Here is a 23319-nt window from a genome sequence, read left to right as displayed (position 1 = left end):
ATCATTGATGGTCAGCACTCCGTGGCCAGTTTTATTTTTAATTTTTCCAAAGCCCCACAACAGAATGGCCACGTACGGTGATCTGGTTTTTGTGCTCCAATCGTGAGAACAGCAAAGTGAAGGAGCGTGTGGTGGCGGTGTGCACATAATTATGTTTCATCGAGCATCGCGATGGAGCAGCAGCAGCAGCAGCAGGCTTTGGCGTCGCCACGGTGTGCGGTGGTGCAGCCAGTGCTGTTTGTGCGTGTGCCCTGTGTTTGTGTGCGTACGTGTGTCCGTTAATTTTTGGTGGGAAACGAAAAAAAGAAAAACACGAAATCAACAATACAGGCGGCGGCCTGCGTTGGGTGCTGCGCCGCTAGTGTGTGCGAGAGAGAGAGAGAGAGAGAGAGAGAGAGAAAGAGAGCATGGGAAAAGAGGGGGCAAAAACCCTTTAAAGGGAGAGGAGGAAAAAACAAAAAAAAATTATGCTATCCGCTCGTTCTCTATCTCTCTTTCTCTCCTTCTGCTCTCGCTCTTTCGATGTCGCCGTTAACCTGCCGCTGCTGCTGCAGTTGTTTTATGCACCCCTTGAAGAGGGGTAAAGAGGGGCACTAGGTGCATCTTGCGCAGTGTGGACCCGGGTGGGGTGGCTGAATATGTCGCAGTAGAAGGGGTGCACCGGACCGAGAGAAGCAAGCAAGCAGCAGGTGGTGCGCAAAGGGGAAGAGCACGTCGCCGCCACCAACACACAGCCAGCATCTCGGGCGAAAGAGCATCAAAACATGCACACGCCATGGAAGGGAAGAAGAGGAATAAGAGAAGAACATTAGAGGCAGGCGACGCAGCGCAGGATAAATGATAGAAATAATGACGTTTATTATGCAACTTTCGCCACTTGCTAGCGAGTCGCATCCGCAGCCTCCTCGTCGCCCCCTCCCCTCACAGTCAGTGGCCGATACGGTCAGCTGCACCCGGGGAGGAGCCAGTGGAGGAGGAGGTGGCACGTTTCGCGGCTTTTTCTTTTTAGCGCGCCACTCCACGCCACGCCACGCCAGGACGGCTAGTACCGTTGCTAGTGGAGCGTGATGGGACTTTTGCTTCAGATCTTACGACCCAAGATTGTCCCGTGTGGTGCTGGAACTGGCCCCTGAGTGTGTGCGGGTTCCCTTCAATGAAAAGAAAGGTTCATTGAGCGGACGCCACGCGGCGGCCACTTTCTTCGAATTATTCCCTCCCCCTTTGTCGCTTCCTTCGGTTTCTGCTCGTGATCGCCAGAGCCTCGCGTAGTAGACCCCGCTGCCCCCCCTCCATTCCTTCCAGCGCTCCATTGACCCACTCTGCTTTGATGATCACCAGGGTGGGAGACGCCCGTTTTTTGGGCGGGTTGGTGGGATGTACGGTTGATAAATATATGCTGTGGCGACCGTGTTTTGTGACCGAATTTCATGCCCGCGGTGACAATCCGAAAATAGGTACCGGTTTTCGCTCTATCTCTTTTTCTTCCTCTGGCAGCGCGGATGCTGTAGCCAACAGGTGTGCATAAGTCGGTGGCAGTCGTAGTAGGCCATGCATTATGTTGCAACTCGTGCTGGCGTGTGGATTGAATTATTGTTTCATGCCACAAGCGCGTGTGTGTTCTAAAGTGTCCTGTGTTGAGAAATGTTGGCTTTTTGTTTGCGTTGCTGGTTGAAAAGAATTTTAAATTGATGGGCATTTTGTTTCACGTTATTCGCGTCCCATGTGTTTCGTGGCGTGGTTTCAGTGATGGTGTACTAATTGCTGCAACGTTTGCTTTTGGGGGTCTCGGGGCAACGAGACAGAAACCGCCGAAGATTCATCAGTTGATGGATGCTTCCAGGTGTATGCATTAATTCGCAGTAACCATTTGCTGATACTAAATTTTATGTGGTGATTGAAAGAGGGAAAAAGTGCAAGTTAAACTATTATAAAATTGCTAGCAAACACGTTTAGCGGTTAAATATCCAGTTATTTTTATGAAAGCAATGTGGAACGGAAGATTGGACGGATTGGAAGCTATTTACAAAGATGTAGAACGTTTGAATAATCGCATGAAGAGTGGAAAAGAAGACGATTGCCTTAGCAAATCGTCAATAGTGATGGGTGAGGTCAAATAATCGTACAGTTATACGTATGGGATCGGAGGCATTAATGCAATTTAATCGTACATTAATCTTTTTTCATCAAATCCTTGTCTCAAGTCCCATTTTTCTGCTACTCGCAAAAATGATTTTTCAGTGTACTGAACAAGCAAGTCTCTTCCGTTACACGAGCACCAAAGGAAAGTGATTGTACGCTTGGATAAAAGCCAAAGTGCTTCGCAAAACAATACTTCCAACGATTAAGTTTTTAATGTTTGTAAATCATGATTTCTGACTGCACCACAATCAATCACTTTTGATTGAAATTGTGGCTGCAGTTTTATTGTCTGCACTCCCATTATATTTGGACACTTTTCTCTCTCTCTCTCTCTTTAACCAGCTAGCGGCAGCATAAAAATAAGAAGCAACAAACACAGCACGCAGGTGATAAAAGGTGTAAATGCGTAACACTGAAGCTCAGGCAGCAGCAGCAGCAGCAGCGGATAATGTAAGAGAGTGCGCTCGTATGATTCGGAGACGCAGGCGTAACGTTGACGACAAAACAAAAACGGGGGGAATGCCAGCTACTTACCCCCCCTCGTAGTGAGAGGCGACACACACCAGACGATGACAGCGAAAGGGGTGTAAGTTCCGGATACCAACCGACCAGCCAGTCGTGAAGATACTGCCACCCGCGGTGATCGTGTGATTGAATGCGCGTGTTACAAACCAACTGGAGTGTGTGCCACTGTGTTCCGTGATGTCTCGCCGGAGTTCCCCTACTCCCAACCCCCTTTTTTTAAGCCTCATAATTCGTGTTTGTCGTGTTTGTTCTGGGTGATGGTGGCGCGAAGGGCAATCGAAAACAAAAAAAAAACGAATCTCCCGTCAATCAGCTCGCAACAACAACGCGGCCACTAGCAGCAGCACGCTCGGAACGTGTGATTTTACAGCACAGCCAGCCCGCGCCATCGGCCAGACGACAGAGTTGGTGCGTGTGTCTCTACGGGTGTGATTTTGAATGTTTTGTGCCTTCGAACTCGTGGTCGAGCGCGCGTGGAATCCACCGCTTGCCGTTTAAACGGAAGAAAACAACAACGTAGGAGCACAGAGGAGGAGAGGGTGTCTTGTGGCTACGGTGACGAAGTAAGGAATGTGCGCAACTCCTTCCCCACGCAACACCACCAGTCGGTGATTCATAGTCGTGTTTGGCCGGTGATGATGATACACACGGCGACAGCAGCGCGGCACCAGAAGCAGCAGACGTTCCGTTCACCGTCGATCGACAGAAACTCCACAGAAAGCGGTGCCCGAAAGGCAACAGTTTCGCTGAAGTGTAAGCAACAACAACAACAGCATCGAGTCATCGTCGTCATCAGCGATTTGTGCGCGTACAGTGGTCGATGTTTCCTTGGATCATTCGCTTTTGCGCGAAAGGAGGCGTCTGTGTTTCCGTGTGACCCCGTGACATCAGCAGCAGCAGCAGCAGTGAGGTTCCATCGTCATTAAAAGGGTTCTCCGGGCGAGGACGGGGATTTGCTTGTGACCCCACAAACAACTGTGTGTGTGTGTTTGACCCGCATCGAACAGAGACTCCTCCGTGGTGCGTCATCGAAATTCTTCACCTTCGGGTGAAGGTGAACGCGAGCCACGGTGTCGCGGTAGCGAAACGACGATCATCGCGCTTAGGAGCCGCAAACACCTTCTTTTTTTTAACCTTTTCGTGGCCAACACCACGAGGGGAAAGTGACCATTCGCTGTGGACGACTGTGAACGTGTGCTTTTTTTTTGGAATGTAATTGCTGACCATACGGCCCTTGAAAGAGCGGATGAGATGAGCACCGAGCTCTCGGCATCGACGATTATCGGCCTGCGGCTACTCGATCATATGTGAACCGTTCCCTCGTAGCATCCTCTGAACAGTGCAGTGCCATCGTGAAACGGTGAAACGACGAAGCAAGTGAATACTGTGGCCAAGGTGTGATTATCGGACGTCGCGGGTTGTGATCCAGCGAGACCTGTTATTTATCGCACCAGTGAGAGAGGTGAATCTGCCGCCAGTGCAGGGCAGTGCTGCGACCCGTTGCCACGAGCGAGATCCTCGCAGGACAGGAAAGCAAAGGCTCATGAAACATGAGCACGGGTGGCGGTAGCAAAATGGGCGTGAAATCGGACTCCGGAAAGGATCATTCATCATCGGGAGGCGGTGGCATGAGTGACGATAACAATAGTAACAGCACACCACTGAGCGACATGGCACAGGCGTCAGCGAATGGTGGTGGCAGCGGCAACAGCAACGTTGGAGGATCCGGTATGCCCAACGGCGGCGGTGGTTCTGTGGCATCCGGTCTGCCACCGAATGGTCACGGCGGAAACAACGGCAATAATGGTCCACCGGCCGGTGGCCTGGTCCCATCACATCATTACCAGCAGCAGCCGCATCCCGCACACCATCTGCATCAGCGACACCATTTCCATCATGCTCATGAGCAGCAGCATCAGCAGCAACCCAATAATAATGGTGGATCGTCGATCATCGGAGCAGGCGACACGAGTGAGACGGGTAGCTTTTACGACCAAAAAACGGATCTAAGTTCACCTGCTGGTACCGGTCCGGCCGGGATTAACCACACTCATCATCATCACCTGGAGGATCAGGATGGTCTCGGGCCGTTGCCGCTCAAGTGGGAAAAGGCGTACACCGACAGTGGCGAGGTGTACTTTATCGAGTAAGTTATCGAAACCGGATGAGTCGTGGTGGGTGTTGTGCAGGATGTTATTTGTAATTGTTCTCCAAGCGTCACAGTTCAGTTCGTTGGTGGTTTCATGCAGCAACGAGATGTACAATGTATAGCTCTAGAGTATAGGGGGAAAAATGCAGAAAATTTGAATCAGATTTTTCTTTCTGTTTCATTAATGTTTTGAGATAGGCGTCCTTTTTTAAAAATCACAAAAAGTAAAGTGTAGGTTTTTTAAAAATTATTTTGAAACCACGAAAACGAATCTTCATTCGATTTCGATGCGATTCCTAGACGGAAAACATGAGGTTATGAATACTGTAAAACGATCAAAGAAGGTTGAGCAAAAAAAGGGAAGACGAGGGCACGTTCACGTCAGTGCAATCTACTGGATGAGCAACACCGTAAAAATACCATACAATTGGTGCTCCACACGCGGCAATTCGCAGTTTGAGCTCTTACTGACCTTGCTGAAGTATCGGAAAGCTGAGTGAAAACCATTTAGAGTGACCATTTGTGCCACAGGAAAGTGAAATTTTGATTGGCGTTCAAAACGGACGCGTAATTCTTGATCATTGAACAGCAAACTGAGATCATCGGACACTGTACTGAAGGTTACATCGGAATAAGGCGTTAAGAATCGTGTTTTTTCACAAGAAGTAGCAAATGAAAAACATGTTACGTGGTGTAAAAAAGGTTAATTTAAGTATCAAAGTAATGTTTGTAACGGAATAGGTAATAATTGTTGTTTGCTCATTATCGTCTCTGCTTCCTCCACAGTCACAACACCGGTACATCGCACTGGCTCGATCCGCGGTTGTCCAAGTTCCAGAAAAAGTCACTCGAAGACTGCCAGGACGATGAGCTGCCGTACGGTTGGGAGAAGATCTGCGATCCACACTACGGCACGTACTACATCGATCATGTGAACCGCAAAACGCAGTACGAAAACCCGGTACTGCAGGCGAAAAGAATGCAGGAACGAGGTGGCAGTGGTGCTGGTGGTGGCAGCATCAGCGGTGGTGGTGCTGGTCCCATGGGCCCACTGGACAATGGACCGTCGGGGCTCGATGCTCCCGGTGGCGGCAGCGTTGCTTCCGGTGTCATCGGGAATGGTGGTGGCGGTGGACGGGTGAATCATTTCACCAAAAACCCGGCCATGCTGCGCGGCGAACGACTGATGACGACGTTGGTCAAGTCAACGCGCGGTCTCGGTTTCACCATCGTCGGTGGGGACGACAGTGTGGAGGAGTTTCTGCAGATCAAATCGATCGTCCCGAACGGACCGGCGTGGCTCGACGGGAGGCTCAAGATGGGCGACGTGCTGGTGTACGTGAATGATATCTGCGTGCTCGGGTTCACACACCACGAGATGGTCAACATTTTTCAGTCGATCATGCCGGGCGAAGAGGTGCATCTGGATGTGTGCCGCGGTTATCAGCTACCGTTCGATCCGAACGATCCCAACACCGAGGTAGTGACGACGATCGCCGTCGATGGACTTACGAATGGTGGCGCAGTGACGGATAGTGAGCTAAAGTTTCTGGAAAACGGTGGCTTCCTCGATCCGGCCGGACGGTCCTCGGATGTTCCGCACAAAAATCCACTGGCAAAAATTCAATCTCCCGGCGGTGTGGTGACCTCGAACGGTGGTGATGTGTACTTTAACGATACGCTTTCGTACCAGCAGCACTACAAGGGTAAAGCGGTTGGGGGCGCATTCGAAATGCCCGAACTGCTACACATCAACATCGTGAAGAGTGACAATGGTTTCGGTTTCACGATCACCGACAGTTCGTACGGGCAGCGTGTGAAGAAAATACTGGACCGACAGTGCTGCAAGAATCTGCAGGAAGGTGACGTTCTGCTCAGTATCAATTCGATTTCGGTCAAAGATATGACCCACAACGAGGTGGTGCAAGTGTTGAAGGATTGTCCGAAAAACATTGAAACCACACTGAAAGTGCAGCGTGGTCCTGGTGGTCTGTTTGGTGGTGGTAGTGTAGCGGCCGCTGCTGCTGCTGCAGCGGCTGCAGCATCTTCCAACGTGCATCCTCCCCAGGGCGGCAGCAGCAAACTGTCGAACAAGCTGAGAAAGGGTATCGAAATGGCCAAGTTCGGCGGTAGCTCGTCTGGCGGAGGGTTACTGAAGAAGGAAGGTTCAGGTGGATCGCTGCTAGCGAATGGTAGCCTGTTTCGCAGCAAAACACCAACCGCCGATCTGTACAGCACACAGACGAAGGAAATCTTGCCAACACGCCCAAAAACACCGCTCGTGGATACGCGGGCACGGGCGAAAACGCCTTCGCTGCCACTGGCCGATCTCAATGCGGATGAAATAGAGCTCGATGGTGGAAAGCTGCAGGTTGCGACCACGGAGAACGGTGGAAGGTTAGAGCTAAACATGAAATCGAACGGCAGCTCGCACGATACGGACTCGATCGCGAACGATATTGGCATGTATCATCAGGCCGACGACCAGTACCATCATCATACGCAGCTAAAACACTCGAATCTCTCCGATCGGCTGGGTGAGCTGACGATCAGTAGCTCGAACAACAGCGAAGCAGCGCTCTATCACCACCATCAGCCACCGTTCCTGCATCAGCAGCAGCAACAGCAGCTGATGCAGCATCCCGCAGGAGCTGGAGGGCCTTACCATAATCCCAATGGTGGCATGGGCGGCTACAATCAACTGTATTCTCCCCCTCTCGTACCACCACCACCAGCACCTCCACTTTCCGTTGGTGGTCAGCCACCGTATCATCATGAGAATTGCTTCTGCTACGAATGCCAGGACTACCAACAACGGCAACAGCACCAGCAACAGCAACAGCAACGACATCTTCAGCAGCTACATCACCATCAGCAGCAGCAGCAGCACTTGATGAATCAACGCCATCAGCTTGCTCCAGGGAACGCTTCGATGCATAATGTCGGTTCTCCCTCACCTCACTTGCAGCAGTCGCACCAACAGCACCCGCAGCAGCAGCAACAACACAATGCTCCTTACAACCTGCCACCTCAGATGAGCGACAACATTGGTAAACGGTTGAACGAGTATTTGATGGATCGGAAGCGTTCCCTTCATCAGGGGCCTCCCGGCGTCCAGATTGGGCCACCACCTCCGGTCCCGCAGTATGACAATCTGCACTTCCCACAGCATATGCCACCACCACACCACCAGCCGCTTCACCTTCTGCATGGCCATCATCCAGCTCCAACGCATGCTCTGTACGATGCAATGCCACCACAGCAATCGTCACCATCCAGTCAAGCCTACTATGGTGGCGGTGGCGGTGGCATGAACCAACCGGGCACCGCCAACTGGATGCTCGGACAGGGCCACCAGCAACAGTCACAGCTTTCTCCTTCGCAACATCACTTCTACGCGGGTGGTGGAGGAGGAGGAGGAGGGTATCCTGGTGTAAACGCTGGTTTACCACTTACCTCCTCACAGCAGCTCGACGAGTACACCCTCTCGGAGGTGACACTGGAGCGGCAGGCGCTTGGGTTTGGGTTTCGCATCGTTGGCGGCACGGAAGAGGGATCCCAGGTGACGGTCGGACACATCGTTCCTGGTGGTGCGGCCGATAAGGATACGCGTATCGCGACCGGCGATGAGATACTCAACATCAACGGTGTCAATGTGGTAAGTGCGCTCGGTGCGAGAAGTGAAATGATCTCCCATCGGTTGAAATGACTAACCGGGCGGCCGTCTGTTTTTCTCTGTCGACAGGAAAATGCATCCCATCACCGTGTAGTGCAGCTGATGGGTGAAGCAGGATTGCGGGGCCAGGTGACGATGATACTGCGCCGCCGGCAGCTATCGAAGCCACCAGCACCGCCACCGAATCCGCGCTACCCGTACACGGTGCTAGTAACGCGCAAGGAGAACGAGGGCTTCGGATTCGTGATCATCTCGTCGTCCGGGCAATTTCTGGGCTCCTCGATCGGTGATCTTATACCGGGCAGTCCAGCGGAAAGGTGCGGTGAACTGAAGATTGGCGATCGGATCATTGCCGTAAACTCGATCGACATTACCGGTATGAGCCATAGCGATGTGGTCAATCTGATCAAGGAATCGGGCCTGCAGGTAAAGCTAACGATCGACAGTCCGCGTGACGGCATCATGCATCCGGCGATCGGATCGCTGATCCAACCGAGCGTACCGACGACCACGTCCGCTGCCGGTTCGCCCCAGAATGGTGGTGGGACGGTTGGGGGAGGTCCTCCACAGGTGCTTAGCTCGAACACGGATCTGTACGTAAGTAGCAACAGTACATCCGGCGGTAGCACCAACGGTCCAACGATCAATCGTTATCCGGCAATCATCTCCTGATTACGGATACGACTCCAGCAGCAGCTGGTGGAACATCCACGAGGAGGAGGAGGAGGAGGAGGAGGAGGAGGAGCAGCAGGAGGCGCACCAACCACTTGAATGATTGAGTGAACCAATTTACCAAAGTTTTAGAGGAAACGGAAACTCTGTTGTAATGGTGTAAGGGGTTTTCATTCGCGTCCCATCCCGCTGCCGTAAAAACCACTTGCACAGCAACAACAATGATGGCCCGTTGTTGGCAGAATCCCGTCGTCCTCTTGCTCAAATAGCCACCTCAACATTAGATTAAGCTATGATTAAGAGATGACGACCGACCATTTCTCGTTGGTGGCCGTTTTGTGGTGACAGCAGCGGCAACGGAGGAGAGAGAGCCGCATGATTTGTCTCTGCTGTTTTTTTCCAGCAGGCACCAGCGCAATGCTTTATGTTCCTTCTGTTAACCCTCTCTTTCTCTCTGTCTTTTTCTTGATCTCTTTTACCGGGTGGGTGTGGGGGCGGGTGGTTCACCGTTCTGTGTCTGCATTCGTTACCCACCCCGTTGTGTTCTCAGCAGCAGGTAACGCTCAACCACCGGTAGACAACATATGATTACGAAGCTCCCATTGTATGTATCCATCGCCCGTGGGAGAATGTTGCGAAACATTCCCACCTTTCGCCAACCGACCGTACCAATTGGTTGCGCCAATGTTCTGTTGGAATGGAGGCAAAGTTTTTATTCTTCGGGACCGTAGCGCGAATAACACGATCGCAAATGATAACCGGGGCTCGCTCCGGTCGCGCGAGAATAACATTTCGGCAATAAAAACGTTGCCGAGCAATTTTTGGTTATGCTTTAACGATACAAATGGGGCCAATCTGCTGTAACACGCTTATGGATGAACTTATCTCATGGCAAACGGTAATAACCGGTGGATCCTCATTCGCAATCATGTGCATATCAATTTCTTGTTACAAATTGCCACTGAGCCACTTACGAATGAGGTGTCGTTAGTTGGAAAAATTAAGTACCGGTACCTCTCGGTAGGACACTTGACACTTCGTCTGCTCTTCTCTTATTGGTACTATCGTATTCGAATTCTGCATTTTACAATCCTGTTTCTGTTTTCTGTTTTCTCGTTTCCCATTTGGATAATGAACTGGAGATGGTAGAACCATCGCCAAGGACTGAAGCGAAATCTGTGAAAGTAAAGTGTGGAAAGTGGTTTCTATTGAATCAAATTGAAGGAAGACTTAAACAAACAAGCAAACAAAAACGTAATCCATCCTGTGAAACAAACAATTCTTGCCTTACGTACCCCACTTATGATTAGACGATCACGCGATGTTAACAAAAGGGTAGAAAACCAACGAGGGCACCGACGCGGCAACGCGTCGTTGTTTCCGGAAGCAGGTAGCTCAAGCCTCAAATCGTGGTCCCATTTTTCGCAGCTTAGCATATACGGTAACGTGAACGTGAGCAAACAGTATCTGAAAGTTCAGTTGCGTACGGAGGCTTGGTTGGAGACCACGTACAGTTCAGCGAAGCGTGATAAGAGAGAGAGAGAGAGAGAAAAGAACCATATAGACTAGAGATAGAGCGCAGCAAGCAACGTGTTTTATGTGTACTTAACGTACTTTTTTTTTGTACTGCTAGTAGCTCATTTTTTTAGAACGAATTTTACCACCACCACGACCACGATCATCATCCAATCAAGTTTTGTGAGGACGTTTTACATAAACATATACAGAACCATATATACGCATTTACCTATATCTATATACACACGGTCACACCTACATAGTTGGTGTGGCAAATTTTGAACGATCGCATTTACAGACAACATAAGTACGCCCTCAAACGCATATATATAAATATGTAGAATAGTGAACCATAAAGTTAAATGCTCTCCCCGTTAAAAACCGTGTGCCAGTACAAACGGACCCCGGTAGAAAGTGATGAATGAAAGCAATACGTGTTGTGTAGATATGTCCATTAGGATCACTGTTTTTATTGAATGCAAAACCTTGCGATCCATGCTGTATTGCGCGATCGTTATCTAACAAATTCCATCCCGTGGCCTTCCTCTCCCTTTTGTACATCACATTTTAGGAACGAATCAGTTAACACACTTGCGAACGATCGGGGTAGATATATATATAGATAGCTCAGCACATGATATCAGATGTCAGAATCAAAACAAAGTGCCTCCCTGTTGTTTTAGAATTAACAAAAAAAAAGAAGCCCCTAGGCCCCTAGGCGTACGAGTGGATAAGCATCCACCTTATCCGCTAGTGCGTTCTAAACCCACTCGTTGTAGACTAGAATACAATCAAACGTTGTAATGTTGTGTTGTAATGTATGGTTAATTTAAAATAATAGCGAACGATAAGAATCTGCGACCATCCTCCCAATGGTAGTTTGTGTTTGCAAATGTACAAAATTAGGAGAGTTAGAACAAGGCAGAGGATAATCCGTATGTTTATTAATTGCGCGTTTACTGTATAGATACTACACGTATTAGGGACGATGTTTAAGATAAGAAAATGTAACACTATACAAAACATATGCATGCGTGGAGAGCGAGAAAAGCTTATAATGATTGTTAACCAATCCATTTGTTAATGACACAAAACCTACAGGTACAGCGTGCCTGCGTTGGCATTGTGGTCATTTCGGTAAAAGGACGAAGTCCAGCGGAAATGCGTGGACCGAGTAGGGCGCAGGTTTGTTTGCTTTAAGGGTTTAATATTTGTACAAGCAATAATATTCTTCCACACCAAAAGAACGTGCGCGAGCAAGTGTGTAACGTGTTCTGTTGCAGTATTCTCCGAGTAGTGGAATCAAACGGTGTTTTATATACAACATAAATATGGTTACATAAAAGTTACACGAGAAAAAGTGTATGTGAAAACCAACCAACCCCCCTCAATAAAGCTATAGTAGTTGAATATCTGAACACCTGGGCGGATGTTTCAAGATGCTGACCAGACGGAACGAAAGAACGTTGCAGAAAATGCACCGGAAAAACGGATGCTGGAGTTAGAAATGGCGCAAAACGGTTTGAATTTTCTATCCCGCTCGCTCTCGCAAAAGCTGTGAAACTATAAATCGCAACGCAATCACTGTGCCGGCACTCCACACACAATGCGTTGCGTTGCGTTCTTGCCACTATAAAGGCGGCTGTTTTGGGATATCGCTGTTTCGTGCCGTTCGGTCAAAGTGTATTAAGGAAACAGTTAAAGTCACCAGAACGAATTCTTGCATGTAGAGAACGCAATTCCACAAAACCATCGGAAAACTGTGGAAAAACAGCGGAAAATCATGGACTGGCTGCTCAGTCAGGTCAGTGGAAGGCTGCTGGAGAAGTACCAAGCAGTACCAAGCGGTACCAAGCAGAACCTGGCTGTATAAACAGACAACCTGTGTTGTTCTCAACTTTCTACGGCGCCGCGACAATTCGGCGAACCAAAAAGTGAAAACGAAGGAAAAGCAGAATGGCCAGCACGGAGGATTTCTATCTGCGGTACTATGTGGGCCACAAGGGCAAGTTTGGGCACGAGTTTCTTGAGTTTGAGTTCCGGCCGGATGGTAAGCTGCGGTACGCCAACAACTCCAACTACAAGAACGACACGATGATCCGGAAGGAAGCGTACGTGCACCAGTCGGTGATGGAGGAGCTGAAGCGCATCATCCTCGACTCGGAAATCATGGCCGAAGACGACTCGCTGTGGCCACCTCCGGATCGTGTCGGTAGACAGGTACGTCCGTAGTGAGTTGCGCGTTTCGCAAAACCCCATGGTTGATGGTTTCTCTTGGTGTACTCTACCATTTCAGGAGCTTGAGATTGTGATCGGCGATGAGCACATCTCGTTTACGACCTCAAAGACCGGCTCGTTGGTCGACGTCAACCAGTCGAAGGATCCGGAGGGTTTGCGCGGCTTCTACTACCTCGTGCAAGATCTCAAGTGTTTGGTGTTCTCACTGATCGGCTTGCACTTCAAAATTAAACCCATATAAATCGCACCTTCGCCCCATCCATGTTTATCCTCCACGCACGTTCGGAATCGGAGAGAGAGAGGAAAATGGTTTTTCATTTTTCTTCGTTTTTATTAACGACGGAACGTGTGGCACGGATAATGGACACACGGTGTAACAGATTCATCGGTGAATATAGGCGGTATTTCGGTTTATAATGATAATTATAAATTCGCTAAGAATAATAATCATAATATACGAATGTAACGAAACAAAATGATGGAGCTCTTTCAACTGTGCGCTGCGATGCACGCTGGATTCACTCCCAATCTTCTTCCTCCTCGTTGCTGTCGCTGCCAGAACCGACCGGCAGCTTAGCAGGCGGTGGTGGTATCAAGGCGGACAGCCGATCAATCACATTCGTTACCGGGGCAACCTGTCCATCCTGAGCATCGCGTGCTCCCGATATGCCCTTTCGGCGCATCTGTAGCTTGTTGTGCAGATCATCGATAAGACTTTTCGGTTCCGTTCGGGAAGCTTGCTGCCGGCGATTCGATGGATCCGCCTGCGCTGCGCTACTGTGGCGTAGTTTCGCCTTCTCTGCACCGCCTGCTTTTCGAATGGCTTCCATAAGGTTAAAGTGAGCATCAGCAACTGGTGGTGGTGCTGCAGGTGTGGGTCGCTTTTCTGCGATCGGCTTCGAAACGGCATCATCCGCGCTGTTTCCACTAGGAGTGGCTATCGATGAAGCTGCTGGTAGTGGCGGTGGTGGTGGTGGAGGAGGAGGCGGGGGTGGCGGCGGTGGAGCAGCAGCAGCTGCAGCGGAAGGAGCGACGATTGGCGGTACCGTTTTGGGCTTCTCCTGGTCGCTAGCTGATGATGGCCCCATGGAATCGGTGGTGGACTTTACCTGCTTCGCCGTCCCATCCGTATGGTGATGGTCCGCCACATCGATCGCACTGGTTAGATCTTCTAGCGAGGGCAGCTGCTCAATGATGCCCGCCAGCTGCAGCGAAGGAGCAATCAGTGTGCTGCTTCCGACGTAATTAATGTTGCTAACGATCCCCGGCAAATCGGGCAAATCGACGGGCACGTCCAACTTCGGTGCATCGCTCAGGGACGGCGTGTAGAAGAGGTCCTGTGTTTTCTTCTTCACCTTGCTGCGAATCATCGGGGAAGAGGTGGACATGATACGCTCCTCACGTATCACGTTCCCGTGCACCGAGCCCTTGCGAAGGGTCGACCGTTTCCAGTCTTGACCCTTGTACTCGCGCACATACGCCCCATCACCGTACAGAAGCAACTCGTCAAGGTAGGCCGTTTGCTGCCGTTCCCGGTTACCCAGGCGATGCGCCTTCGTGGATCGTTCGAATGGAAAGATCCGCTCGCAGCCATCACGCACGGTTTTGACGTGATAGAACTGGATCTTCTCCTGTAGCGAGTGGGACGGTTGGTAGGGTTTGTCCTTCAACCGGTAGCTACACTCCGGCATCCGGATCCCGTTCGTCGCAGTGAAGGTCGGCTCAACGGTCGCCTCCATATCGCTCGCCGGGTAACGGCTGGGCGAGTAGATGATGATGGCCTCCTTGGCATCGTGCAGCCGGCGCACATCGTCCTTGGCCTTCTCGATCCGCGCATCCAGTGCCTGCAGCCGTTCCCGGTTACGCTCGATACGGCCGTTGATCTTCCCGAACACGTCGTTCACAACCTGTAGGCGGGGTGTAGGTCAGGAGGGCAAGAAGCACTTAGCGGGATTTATGCGGCACAGAAAAAGAGGGAATCGGAATTACCTCGTTCAAATATTCCAGCGCATTGATAGCATCGAGGACGGTTTCATCGTGACGCATATCATGCTTAATCGCGGGAACACTGTACGTGTGCATAGTATTTTCCTCTAGAAACCAGATCAGCTACGAGATAAGAACGGACGAGGGAGTCACCGCAGTTGGTTTTTGTTTACGGAGTTCGCCAGTTTGCACAGAACCAGGGCTACTTTTACGAAATGGGCTTCGAGAATGCTTTAACAACAACAGAAACACAACATTTTATCACAGATTTTCCACACAGTCCGCGAGATAAGTGGAAATCGGCCTGGAAACCTTCCTGAAATCAAAAACGCTAACTTTCAGCAAGCCGAAAATATAACTTTGTGTTTGCGATATGGAATATGCAACGGCCTGGATTGTGACCGTCAAGTAAACCGGTTCGATTTTGATTCTTGAAGGAGCTATTTCAGTAAAAAAAAAACCAACTTTTCATTATCTTCGTCATTTAGTGCATTAAAGCGTAGCAACGAACGGCTACTTTCATTTTAATCAGTCCAAAATAATCATTAAAAAACCACAAAACCAACCGTTTCCATCAACGCGCACAACCGATTGCCATCCCGTTCGAGCTGCTCGCTGTAAGTGTAGAGTTTCCATCTTCTTCTCGCCTCTTCCGTTCTTCGCAGCTCTCGCAGCAACAAGCTTCGTGGTCGTCGAGGTGCGTCGTGAAAAAAGTGCGTTTTGTGCGTGAATTATCCGGTTCCGTTTCGATTCAACGATCGATTCCGCACCATCGGCAGCAGCCGGGCATCGTGCGTGATATCGCGGAATCCCGAGAAACGTGCGATTTCATCATCCGCGGGGCATCCGAAAAATATTTTGAAAATTGCTACTGTTTTTGACATTTCTGGTGGTCCGCGCGGGACACGGCGGGAAGTGGTGGAAGACGGGTTCACGTTTGTCGAAAAACCTCGCGGCGTTGCAAGAAACCCAAAGAAAACCCCTGGAATTCGACGTAAATCGTGTGAAGGGGCATCCGCGGAAACAGATTTTGTGTGATTTTGAGCGATTTTGTGGTAAATTTCTAGTGTCCAATTTCCCATACATGTGTGTGGTTGTGAGAGCGCGGCCGCGGCTGTGTGTGGTGGTAGTGTGAGGCAAACGATTCGGTGATCGCGCTTGATCAAGCGCCGCGTCGATCTCGTGATCTCGCTTTCGCATAGCAGCGAGCGAGAAGGAAGAAAAGAGAAAGAGAGAGGTCCTCACGCGCTCTGCGATCCGTGTGCGTACGTGAGGAGAGGCCCTAGGCAGCCAGCGGAGCCAACACGATCATCGGCGCAAAGCGGTCCCGATCCCGAGTGCAGGAGGAGGAGGAGGAGGCCAAAGAGGCAACATTCTCAGGCGCATACTTTTGGGCAACTCTATCACCTCCCCCCCCCCCCCCATTCCGTCTCGTTGTCGTCGTCGCCGCGGATCTATGCGGAGGCCGCCAAATGGTGCTTTCATTCATTCAACTCCGTCGCGGGCTCATCTTGGAATCACGATGCATTGTGCTGTTATGAAGGTAAGTTTGGCTACTTGGATGTTAATATTTTCTTTTTTCGCTCAAGGAACCAGCGCACACCATAGTGTGCGAGGATGCGAGGATGCGTGATCACTGGTGCAGGGAAGCATAGATCACGCGAAGCGCACCTCCCAAAGGGATCGGCTATGTGGAGCAAAAGGTGTTTTTTTTTTATACCAATCGTTGACCGTCGGTAGCTAAATGTATTAATCGCAGCAGTGCGAGAAAGAGCGATGGATGCCCACGAACCCTTTTGCCGCTTTGGGCAGGGATGTGAGGAATTTTGATGACTTCCGGGCATCCGGACGGCGGCGGGCCTCCCAGACTCCTCCGATCTCTTGGGGATAGAACAACCAAACGGGTGGAATCACCAGCACATGTGTGCATGTGTGTGCGTTAGGGGGGGGGGGGGGGGGGAGGGCACGAAACACCGCGAAGGAACGCTAGAGAGCGCAGATCACGCGAAGATCCATTTCACTGATCTCTTTTTCTCCGGCCACGACCGGCGCGGCCCAGCAGCGAGATGATGGGAAAAAGAGGTTTCTTTTCACCGTTCCAGCGGCGGGCGCGCGTGCCCTCAGCAACCCTCGCTCGCTTCGCTCGTTCTCTGCTCTCTGCGCCTGGTTCGCTGCGTTTTCATGGTCTTTACCTTTTCGGAAATCGAGCCCCTCCCGCTCAGCCCTCCCCCCTCATACCACGCGATCGCGCGATCGTGTGCTTTATTCCCCGTTCGGTGAGGATCGTCGGGGGACGCTCATTCCAATCCCGCTTCATCCCGGCCACATGCAACCATCAGCCAGCAACGATGGTGGTGTCTGCTGTCCATTCATTCATGCTCTGGTTGGCGATCATCTTCTGCTCCTCCTACCGTTCATCATCATCATCACCATCATGATCGTCATTCGCGGAGTCGCGTTTTACGGTCGCCGACCATTTTAATAACGATGGTGTGGCCACTGTTGCTCCTGGTGCGTTGCTACAGCAACAGCAGCAGCATCTCTTTTTGTCTGACCGTGTTCTGCTCCACCATCTTGGTAGTTCGACCTTGGGGCTATAATTCCGTTCCGTGCCACACACATTTCTCCTCCACTTCCATCCGTTCGGTGCGCAACGCTGGAACTCTGGATGAGCGAGGGATAACACTGAAACAGCAATATTGGACGGTGAGACGTGGTGTGGAGAGCATCATCATCATCATCATCGTGGTGGTGGTGCGGCGTCCAGTTGGGGAGCCCGGTTTGTGCCGGTGGTTTGTGCCGCTGTTTTTGGGGTTTGGGAAAACGTAATCATAAAACGGCCACGCACAAATCAAAACCAGTTTCAAATGCTTCGCTTATTGTTGTTCCGCTTGCGCTTCGTTTTTGAGGGGGCCGCGAGCGCGCTTCGTCGCGGTGGCGGTGTGCCCTATGTTGGCTCCATGTAATGTGTGTGGTGGGTGAGCTTCGTTACACAACATAACTCATGATGTCCCGGCCCACAGAAGAAGAAGGGCTTTCGTGCGATCGCGATGCAAATCGATTGATCCAGTTATGTTTCGAGTCCAGCTGGATCTTTATTCCTCTCTGGCCGGTCCTGCAGGGACCTGGTGCACAATATGTGGGACTGTTTTGTGGAGAAATGGAGCGCTGGAAGCCCGTTTGCAGGTTTTGTTTTGTTCAGGGTTTTGCACCGGCCTAACCTTTTGATCTAAAGGGTTTTTTTTCTGTTGAAAATGATTAATGAATGTTAGGATTTGCTAAAATCAGATTGAAAGTTACAGCCATTTCAATGAAATACCAATTTACTCACAAGAGCTTTCGCAACAATTTTGATTTTTTTGATTGATTTTTTTAAAACCTTTGATTTGAGAACCTTTGAAACCCGCAATTGATTTTTTAAACATATTGTGAGGAATACTGTAACCAGGCCGTAGCTTGCTATGATCGTAGTGAAAATGAGGGCATTCTGATGAAATCTGCATGTCCGAAGCAGATTTATTTGACGAACTTTCGATTAGAAAGCATCAAAAACCATTTTTTTCTAATTTGATTTGGGTTAAAATCGATGAAAAAATCGTATGCTTACCTGTGGAAGGGGTTCAACGACAAGAACGAGTCAACGACGATCTGGCATGAAAACGCTCCACCACCAGCTAGTACACCGCTCTAACGCATTCTCTGTTGTTTCTCTCTCTCTCTCTTCTTCCAGCTGTTGCAACAAACGCAGTTCAGACGATGATTCCAGCGCGTGGCAGTGAAAATGCTCTGAAAATGGTGCACCATCCCGCAGTAAAGCCTAGGTTATCGTGAGGCAATCGATCAAACAATCAAACATTCGAACGCCCAACGTGCGCGTGTGAAACGATAGTGTAACTATTAAAAAAGAAAACCGAAAGTGAGATAAACTGGAAGTGTGCAGCATTGAATGGTACTTGGAAGGGAAAAGGGCACACCCGGTGGGAATGCGGCTGCTGGCGGTAACGTTATGGATACCGGCAAAAGCATGACACCTCATCCGGAGTCTTCAAGTTCAACGTCAAACACCTCATCTCCCGCCTCGTTACCTCCTCCTACTCGCGGCGACGGTGCACCAGGTGGCAGCGTTTGCTCCGCCCTTACGGCGTACTCTTCGACCTCATCCTCCTCTTCCTCATCATCCTCCACCGGCAGTGCCAGTGAACGAATCTCCCACGAACAACCCGTCATTAAGCGACAGCGGATAGAGCACGATCGGGGGAGCAGCAACAGCAGGGGATCGGTGACGATAGCCACCAGCGGAACGGCACACGGTAGCAATGGCCACACCAAAATCACCACAACAACGCCATCGGGCTCCATCGCAGCAGGAGTTGCCACACCGGCCAGCTCGAGTGGTGCCTCATCCGCCTGTTCTTCCTCCACCTCCCTCTCATCGTCACCACCATCGTGTTCTTCGACGAAACTGATCCCGTCCTCGCTCGAACAATCTTCGGATGATGAGCAGCATCTGCCGGGACATCACCATGCTGGTCAGAGCCACCGACGGTTGGACTACACCCAGCAGCATCAGCAGCATCAGCAGCAACAGCTGCAACAGCAACAGACGCCACAACAATCGGTTCCAGCAACGTTGACATTCCAGGAAGCACTCGGCAGGCAGTGCCTCTGTACGATCGATGTCGGTGCTTTGCTGATGTCGTTCAAAGTACCGTACGTTAGAGGACGGGAAGATGCGAATTCCGTTACCGCCATACCACCGCTAGCTGAGTGGCCGTTCGAGCAGTTACTGAAATTCCTCTCCAGCGTGCAGCTGCTGTTCGATGCGTACCTGAAGCAGAACATCAAGGGTAACATCTGTGCGGGGGTGATGGATTTGTGCAACTATCTGATCCGAAGCGATCACCAGCACCAACAACACAATCATCAGCAGCAGCACCACCATCAGCAGCAGCAACAACAACAGCAACAGCAGCTACACCTACACCATCGGAGGTGGCAGAACCATCAGCATCCTCGGAGGTGGCGAATGGGTGATCAAGAGATCGTGGTGGGTGCGCTCGACATCGATGAACTGATCGGTCTGTGCAGCCACCGGAGCAAGTACATCGCCTACCTAGCGGGACGGATACTGGCTTCGCTGCTGATCATCGTCAAGGACGATCCGGATGATGATGGCCGATGGTTGGAGAAGCTCGTCGGCAATCTGTTCGATTTTAGCCAGCTGGATGTACCGGCCGTGCGCAAGATCAATTTCAGTCTCGAGGTGATCAAGCGGATCGTTGAGTGGAAGGACGAAACGGAACATCCGCTCGATGAGGAAGCGGCGGGTAATGGATCACCGGGTACGCTGCCGGCAGGAGGAGGCGTTGGTGGATCAACGTTACCCCCGATCGGTGGGCCAGTGGAACCGCCACCGCTTGCGGACAATTATTTTGCCACACACTTTGGGTCACCACAGCGAGACGAAGTTGATGCCAGTAGCAGGAGTGCCAGTATATTCTTTCCGGCTGGTTCATCATCTGTACTGGGTTTGGAGAGTGCATCATCGAGTGCATCATCGATGATCCCGAAGCACGGCACCAGCGGATCGACAGCGGCAGCATCTAGTCAAGAGGGAGCAGCGATTGAAGAGGAGATGGTGGCCGGTTCGTCCAATCTTCTTCAAAATCACCACCATCATCCACAGCATCATCAGCAGCACCAACATCATCATCATCAGGAGCAGCTTCATCACCACCATCATCAACTTACCTCCTCGGCTTCCGGCAGCACCGGCAGCTGTCGCTACATCACGCTCACCGATTCGGAAAGTTTCGATACGACACGCATAAAGTTCGAAACGATCAACATTCTCGGTGGCCGATGGTCGGCACTTGTCAAACACATTAGCTCGTTGGTGCGCGCACAAGCGAACAGTAGCAACGTGACCGTAATGGTCGCGACCGAAACATGCATCCTCACGTTTTTGCGGCTTTGGGAGAGTATCATCAGCGTGAAGGCGAACTTGTCGGTGGTTGAGACGCAACCATTCCACTCGCAGCTCGACAGCTTCCAGCTGCTGCTGCTGGTGACGAAAAACTGTGTCATCTACCGGCAGATGCTGACCCTGTTCAATGAGGCGCTCTGCTACGGCAGTACGCTCGCACTGCAGGACCTCATACCGGAGGAAGTGGGCAGCCTGGCGCACAACATTGTACGCTCGGTGAAGGACTACCGGATACTGGATAAGATGCCAAAATCAACCTACAGTAACCACCTTGGCCTGCTCGGTTACAAGGGTGAAGTGGTGCGGTACCAGAATCGAAGATTATCGAGGCAGCAGCAGCAGCAGCAAGAGGATGGTGATGGGACGACGGGTGCTGTGGCCAGCAGAAGCGAAACGTGCTACGATCGCACGCTGCTCCAAAAGATGGCACTACTGGTGCTGAAGGCGGTCGCCGTGATTGTGAAGGAGATCCGTTGCGATTCCAGTGACTCGAGCGTCGACAGTAGCGATTTCGACATGCAGGAGATACAGATGATCGAGCGCAGCATACGGGATGTGGTGCGGAAGCTAGAAACGTTTCTCAAGGCGCAGCTCGAGTTCCATCCGGAGAGTCACCTGAGCAAGGTGTTGATCCATCTGTTTGACGATCAGGATGACTATCTGGTGGAGGCGATGGTCTGCACCCTCGACGTGACGTCTGGGATATCGTTCCGAAATGGGGCTTTTCCCGAGCTGATCGCCATGCTCAATCCGGTGTACACGTTCATCGAGTTCTCCAACCTGGGTCCGAACATTACGCATCTGTTTCTCGATCTGTTGATCAGCCCGGAAACTTGCTTTCTGTTGTTTCTGCTCCGCTTCCTGAAATACATCCGACAGAACTGGTCAATGTTTACGCAAAGCTGCTACAACTACTATCGCCACAACAGTTACAGCAATGCGGCTACGCTGCTCCAGAACCGATTGCGACTAGCGGCCAGCAGTGGCATAGTGTTGGATGGTGGCGGTGCAGCTGGCACCAGTGCTAGTGCTGGCGCGGGTACGATATCAGTGGGAGGTAGTGGCGGTGTCGTAGCACCAGCTGGTGGTGCAGCCAACTCGAACGTTATACTGGACAGTGTGATGACCGTTTTGATCAGCTTGCGGATGCAGATCAGCCGGCTTGTGGCCGATACACTCTTCCCGTACAACATTACGCCCATACTGAGATTGATAGAGAACTGCGAAAGCTTGTATGAGGGCAACGAGCTGAGCTGAGCTGTTTGGGGGAATTTTGGGCACGAGATTCATGCTAGGTATTAGATTGTTTTCCATTGTACATTGTCCAATTTAATTTATGCCCGTTCGTTTATGCGTTCTGCTATCCGCCAGTGGTGGCAGAGAAGCTTAGTATTTTAGACGGAGAGTTCCACCGCAACACCGCTTCGTGTGGGGCATGAGAAATTGTGCATTTATCCTATTTTAATTTACAACATTCCACTGCTTTTTTTTTCTGCGCCTCTCTATGTAAAGTTGTTCTCGTTTGAGCAGCTCTGTGCCACTCTTCGATGCGTTGCTAGGGACATGTACAATTGTTCATTGTATGCTATGTTAAAGAAGGCAGAACTAACGCAGAAACGGTTGATTGGATAATATGGCTTAAAAGACATTGATTCCACCAACAGTCTCACAGGGCCACGTGAAGACAGATTACACCAAGGCTTTTAAACCTATGTACATAAGTAAGTAAGGGACCAGATGCTGTTATAACGCATACGGACAACATCTGTCAGTATAGTAATCTTGCGCGAAACGATGTTGTTCCGGTAGTTCCGGTGCGTTGCAACCGCCAACCAATTCTTGCCTTATCGACCGATGTCTTAGTGTATATGATTGTAGTGTGGAGTAGCAATCCATTCGATTTCGGCGATTACAGCAATCGTTAGTGAATCGGGAGGTTGCTGCCAGTAGGATTGTAGCCTAATTTATGTGTTGTAATTTAAATAGCGCGTTACACAAAGCTAGCGTCGCTCACTCTATGTGCCTTTTAGCTAACGTCAATCTTCCAGACATTCAGGGTGTTAAAGGGTATCGCCGAGCATCGCAGGCGTTTCGCTGGACGGGACGGGGTAGCGTATAACGGCGCGGCGGGCTACCCAAACGTCCCTAAACGATTTAATAACGATAAGCTAAGCGATTCAATGCGTGCACACGTGCCGAGCCACTAATCGGTGATAGATGATAATAAACTATTTAAATGATTTTTTACCCTTCCGTATACTTACTATGATTTGATGCACCGAATTGGGCTGGGTGTTTGTCAAAAGTGGCTTGTTTTATTTGTTTTTATATTAAACTTTTCGTTTCGTTAAATGAACACGTTTTGTTCCCCAAAGGTTACTTTGTCACAGCATCAAACGAATCTTGCTATGCGTCTATGAAGCAACTGCT

At 50.6% G+C, this 23319-nt stretch overlaps 4 protein-coding genes across 4 annotated transcripts in view; 3 read left to right on the top strand and 1 right to left on the bottom strand.

Annotated features, from left to right (window-relative positions):
• The window catches only part of LOC126576061 (membrane-associated guanylate kinase, WW and PDZ domain-containing protein 1), a 12753-nt gene extending 662 nt beyond the window's left edge, over positions 1-12091 (top strand). The window contains exons 2-4 of the mRNA XM_050237146.1: positions 2482-4810; positions 5600-8471; positions 8559-12091. Coding sequence (XP_050093103.1) covers positions 4215-4810; positions 5600-8471; positions 8559-9161 — 4071 coding nt within the window. The 5' untranslated portion in view covers positions 2482-4214 and the 3' untranslated portion in view covers positions 9162-12091. The remainder of the gene's footprint in view (positions 1-2481; positions 4811-5599; positions 8472-8558) is intronic.
• Positions 12092-12543: 452 nt separating this feature from the next.
• LOC126577102 (protein mago nashi) lies at positions 12544-13393 on the top strand. Its single transcript, XM_050238515.1, has 2 exons — positions 12544-12899; positions 12976-13393. Exons 1-2 carry the CDS (start codon positions 12636-12638, stop codon positions 13156-13158), a joined length of 447 nt encoding a protein of 148 aa, XP_050094472.1. The 5' UTR covers positions 12544-12635; the 3' UTR covers positions 13159-13393.
• LOC126577098 (WASH complex subunit 1-like) lies at positions 13388-15195 on the bottom strand. The gene is made up of 2 exons (XM_050238511.1): positions 14907-15195; positions 13388-14824 (listed from the first exon to the last, which is right to left on the bottom strand). Exons 1-2 carry the CDS (start codon positions 14997-14999, stop codon positions 13436-13438), a joined length of 1482 nt encoding a protein of 493 aa, XP_050094468.1. The 5' UTR covers positions 15000-15195; the 3' UTR covers positions 13388-13435.
• Positions 15196-16263: 1068 nt separating this feature from the next.
• On the top strand, positions 16264-23136 carry LOC126577097 (protein lines). Its single transcript, XM_050238510.1, has 2 exons — positions 16264-16446; positions 18634-23136. The coding sequence occupies exon 2, from the start codon at positions 18850-18852 to the stop codon at positions 22144-22146; it is 3297 nt and encodes a 1098-aa protein (XP_050094467.1). The 5' UTR covers positions 16264-16446; positions 18634-18849; the 3' UTR covers positions 22147-23136.
• The last annotated feature ends 183 nt before the right edge of the window (positions 23137-23319 follow it).

This window comes from Anopheles aquasalis, chromosome 3 (genome assembly GCF_943734665.1).
Source record: "Anopheles aquasalis chromosome 3, idAnoAquaMG_Q_19, whole genome shotgun sequence".
In the NCBI taxonomy this organism is placed as follows: Eukaryota; Metazoa; Arthropoda; class Insecta; order Diptera; family Culicidae; genus Anopheles; species Anopheles aquasalis.
Note: the sequence above shows the minus strand (reverse complement) of the source record. Positions and strands in the feature narration are given on the sequence as shown.

Coding starts and splice junctions, on each gene's coding strand:
- LOC126577097 (XM_050238510.1), top strand. CDS start 18,850: ATGGTACTTGGAAGGGAAAAGGGCACACCCGGTGGGAATGCGGCTGCT.
- LOC126577098 (XM_050238511.1), bottom strand. CDS start 14,999: ATGCACACGTACAGTGTTCCCGCGATTAAGCATGATATGCGTCACGAT. Junction 14,825..14,906: donor CGCTGGAATATTTGAACGAG/GTAATTCCGATT, acceptor CCCCGCCTACAG/GTTGTGAACGACGTGTTCGG.
- LOC126577102 (XM_050238515.1), top strand. CDS start 12,636: ATGGCCAGCACGGAGGATTTCTATCTGCGGTACTATGTGGGCCACAAG. Junction 12,900..12,975: donor CGGATCGTGTCGGTAGACAG/GTACGTCCGTAG, acceptor CTACCATTTCAG/GAGCTTGAGATTGTGATCGG.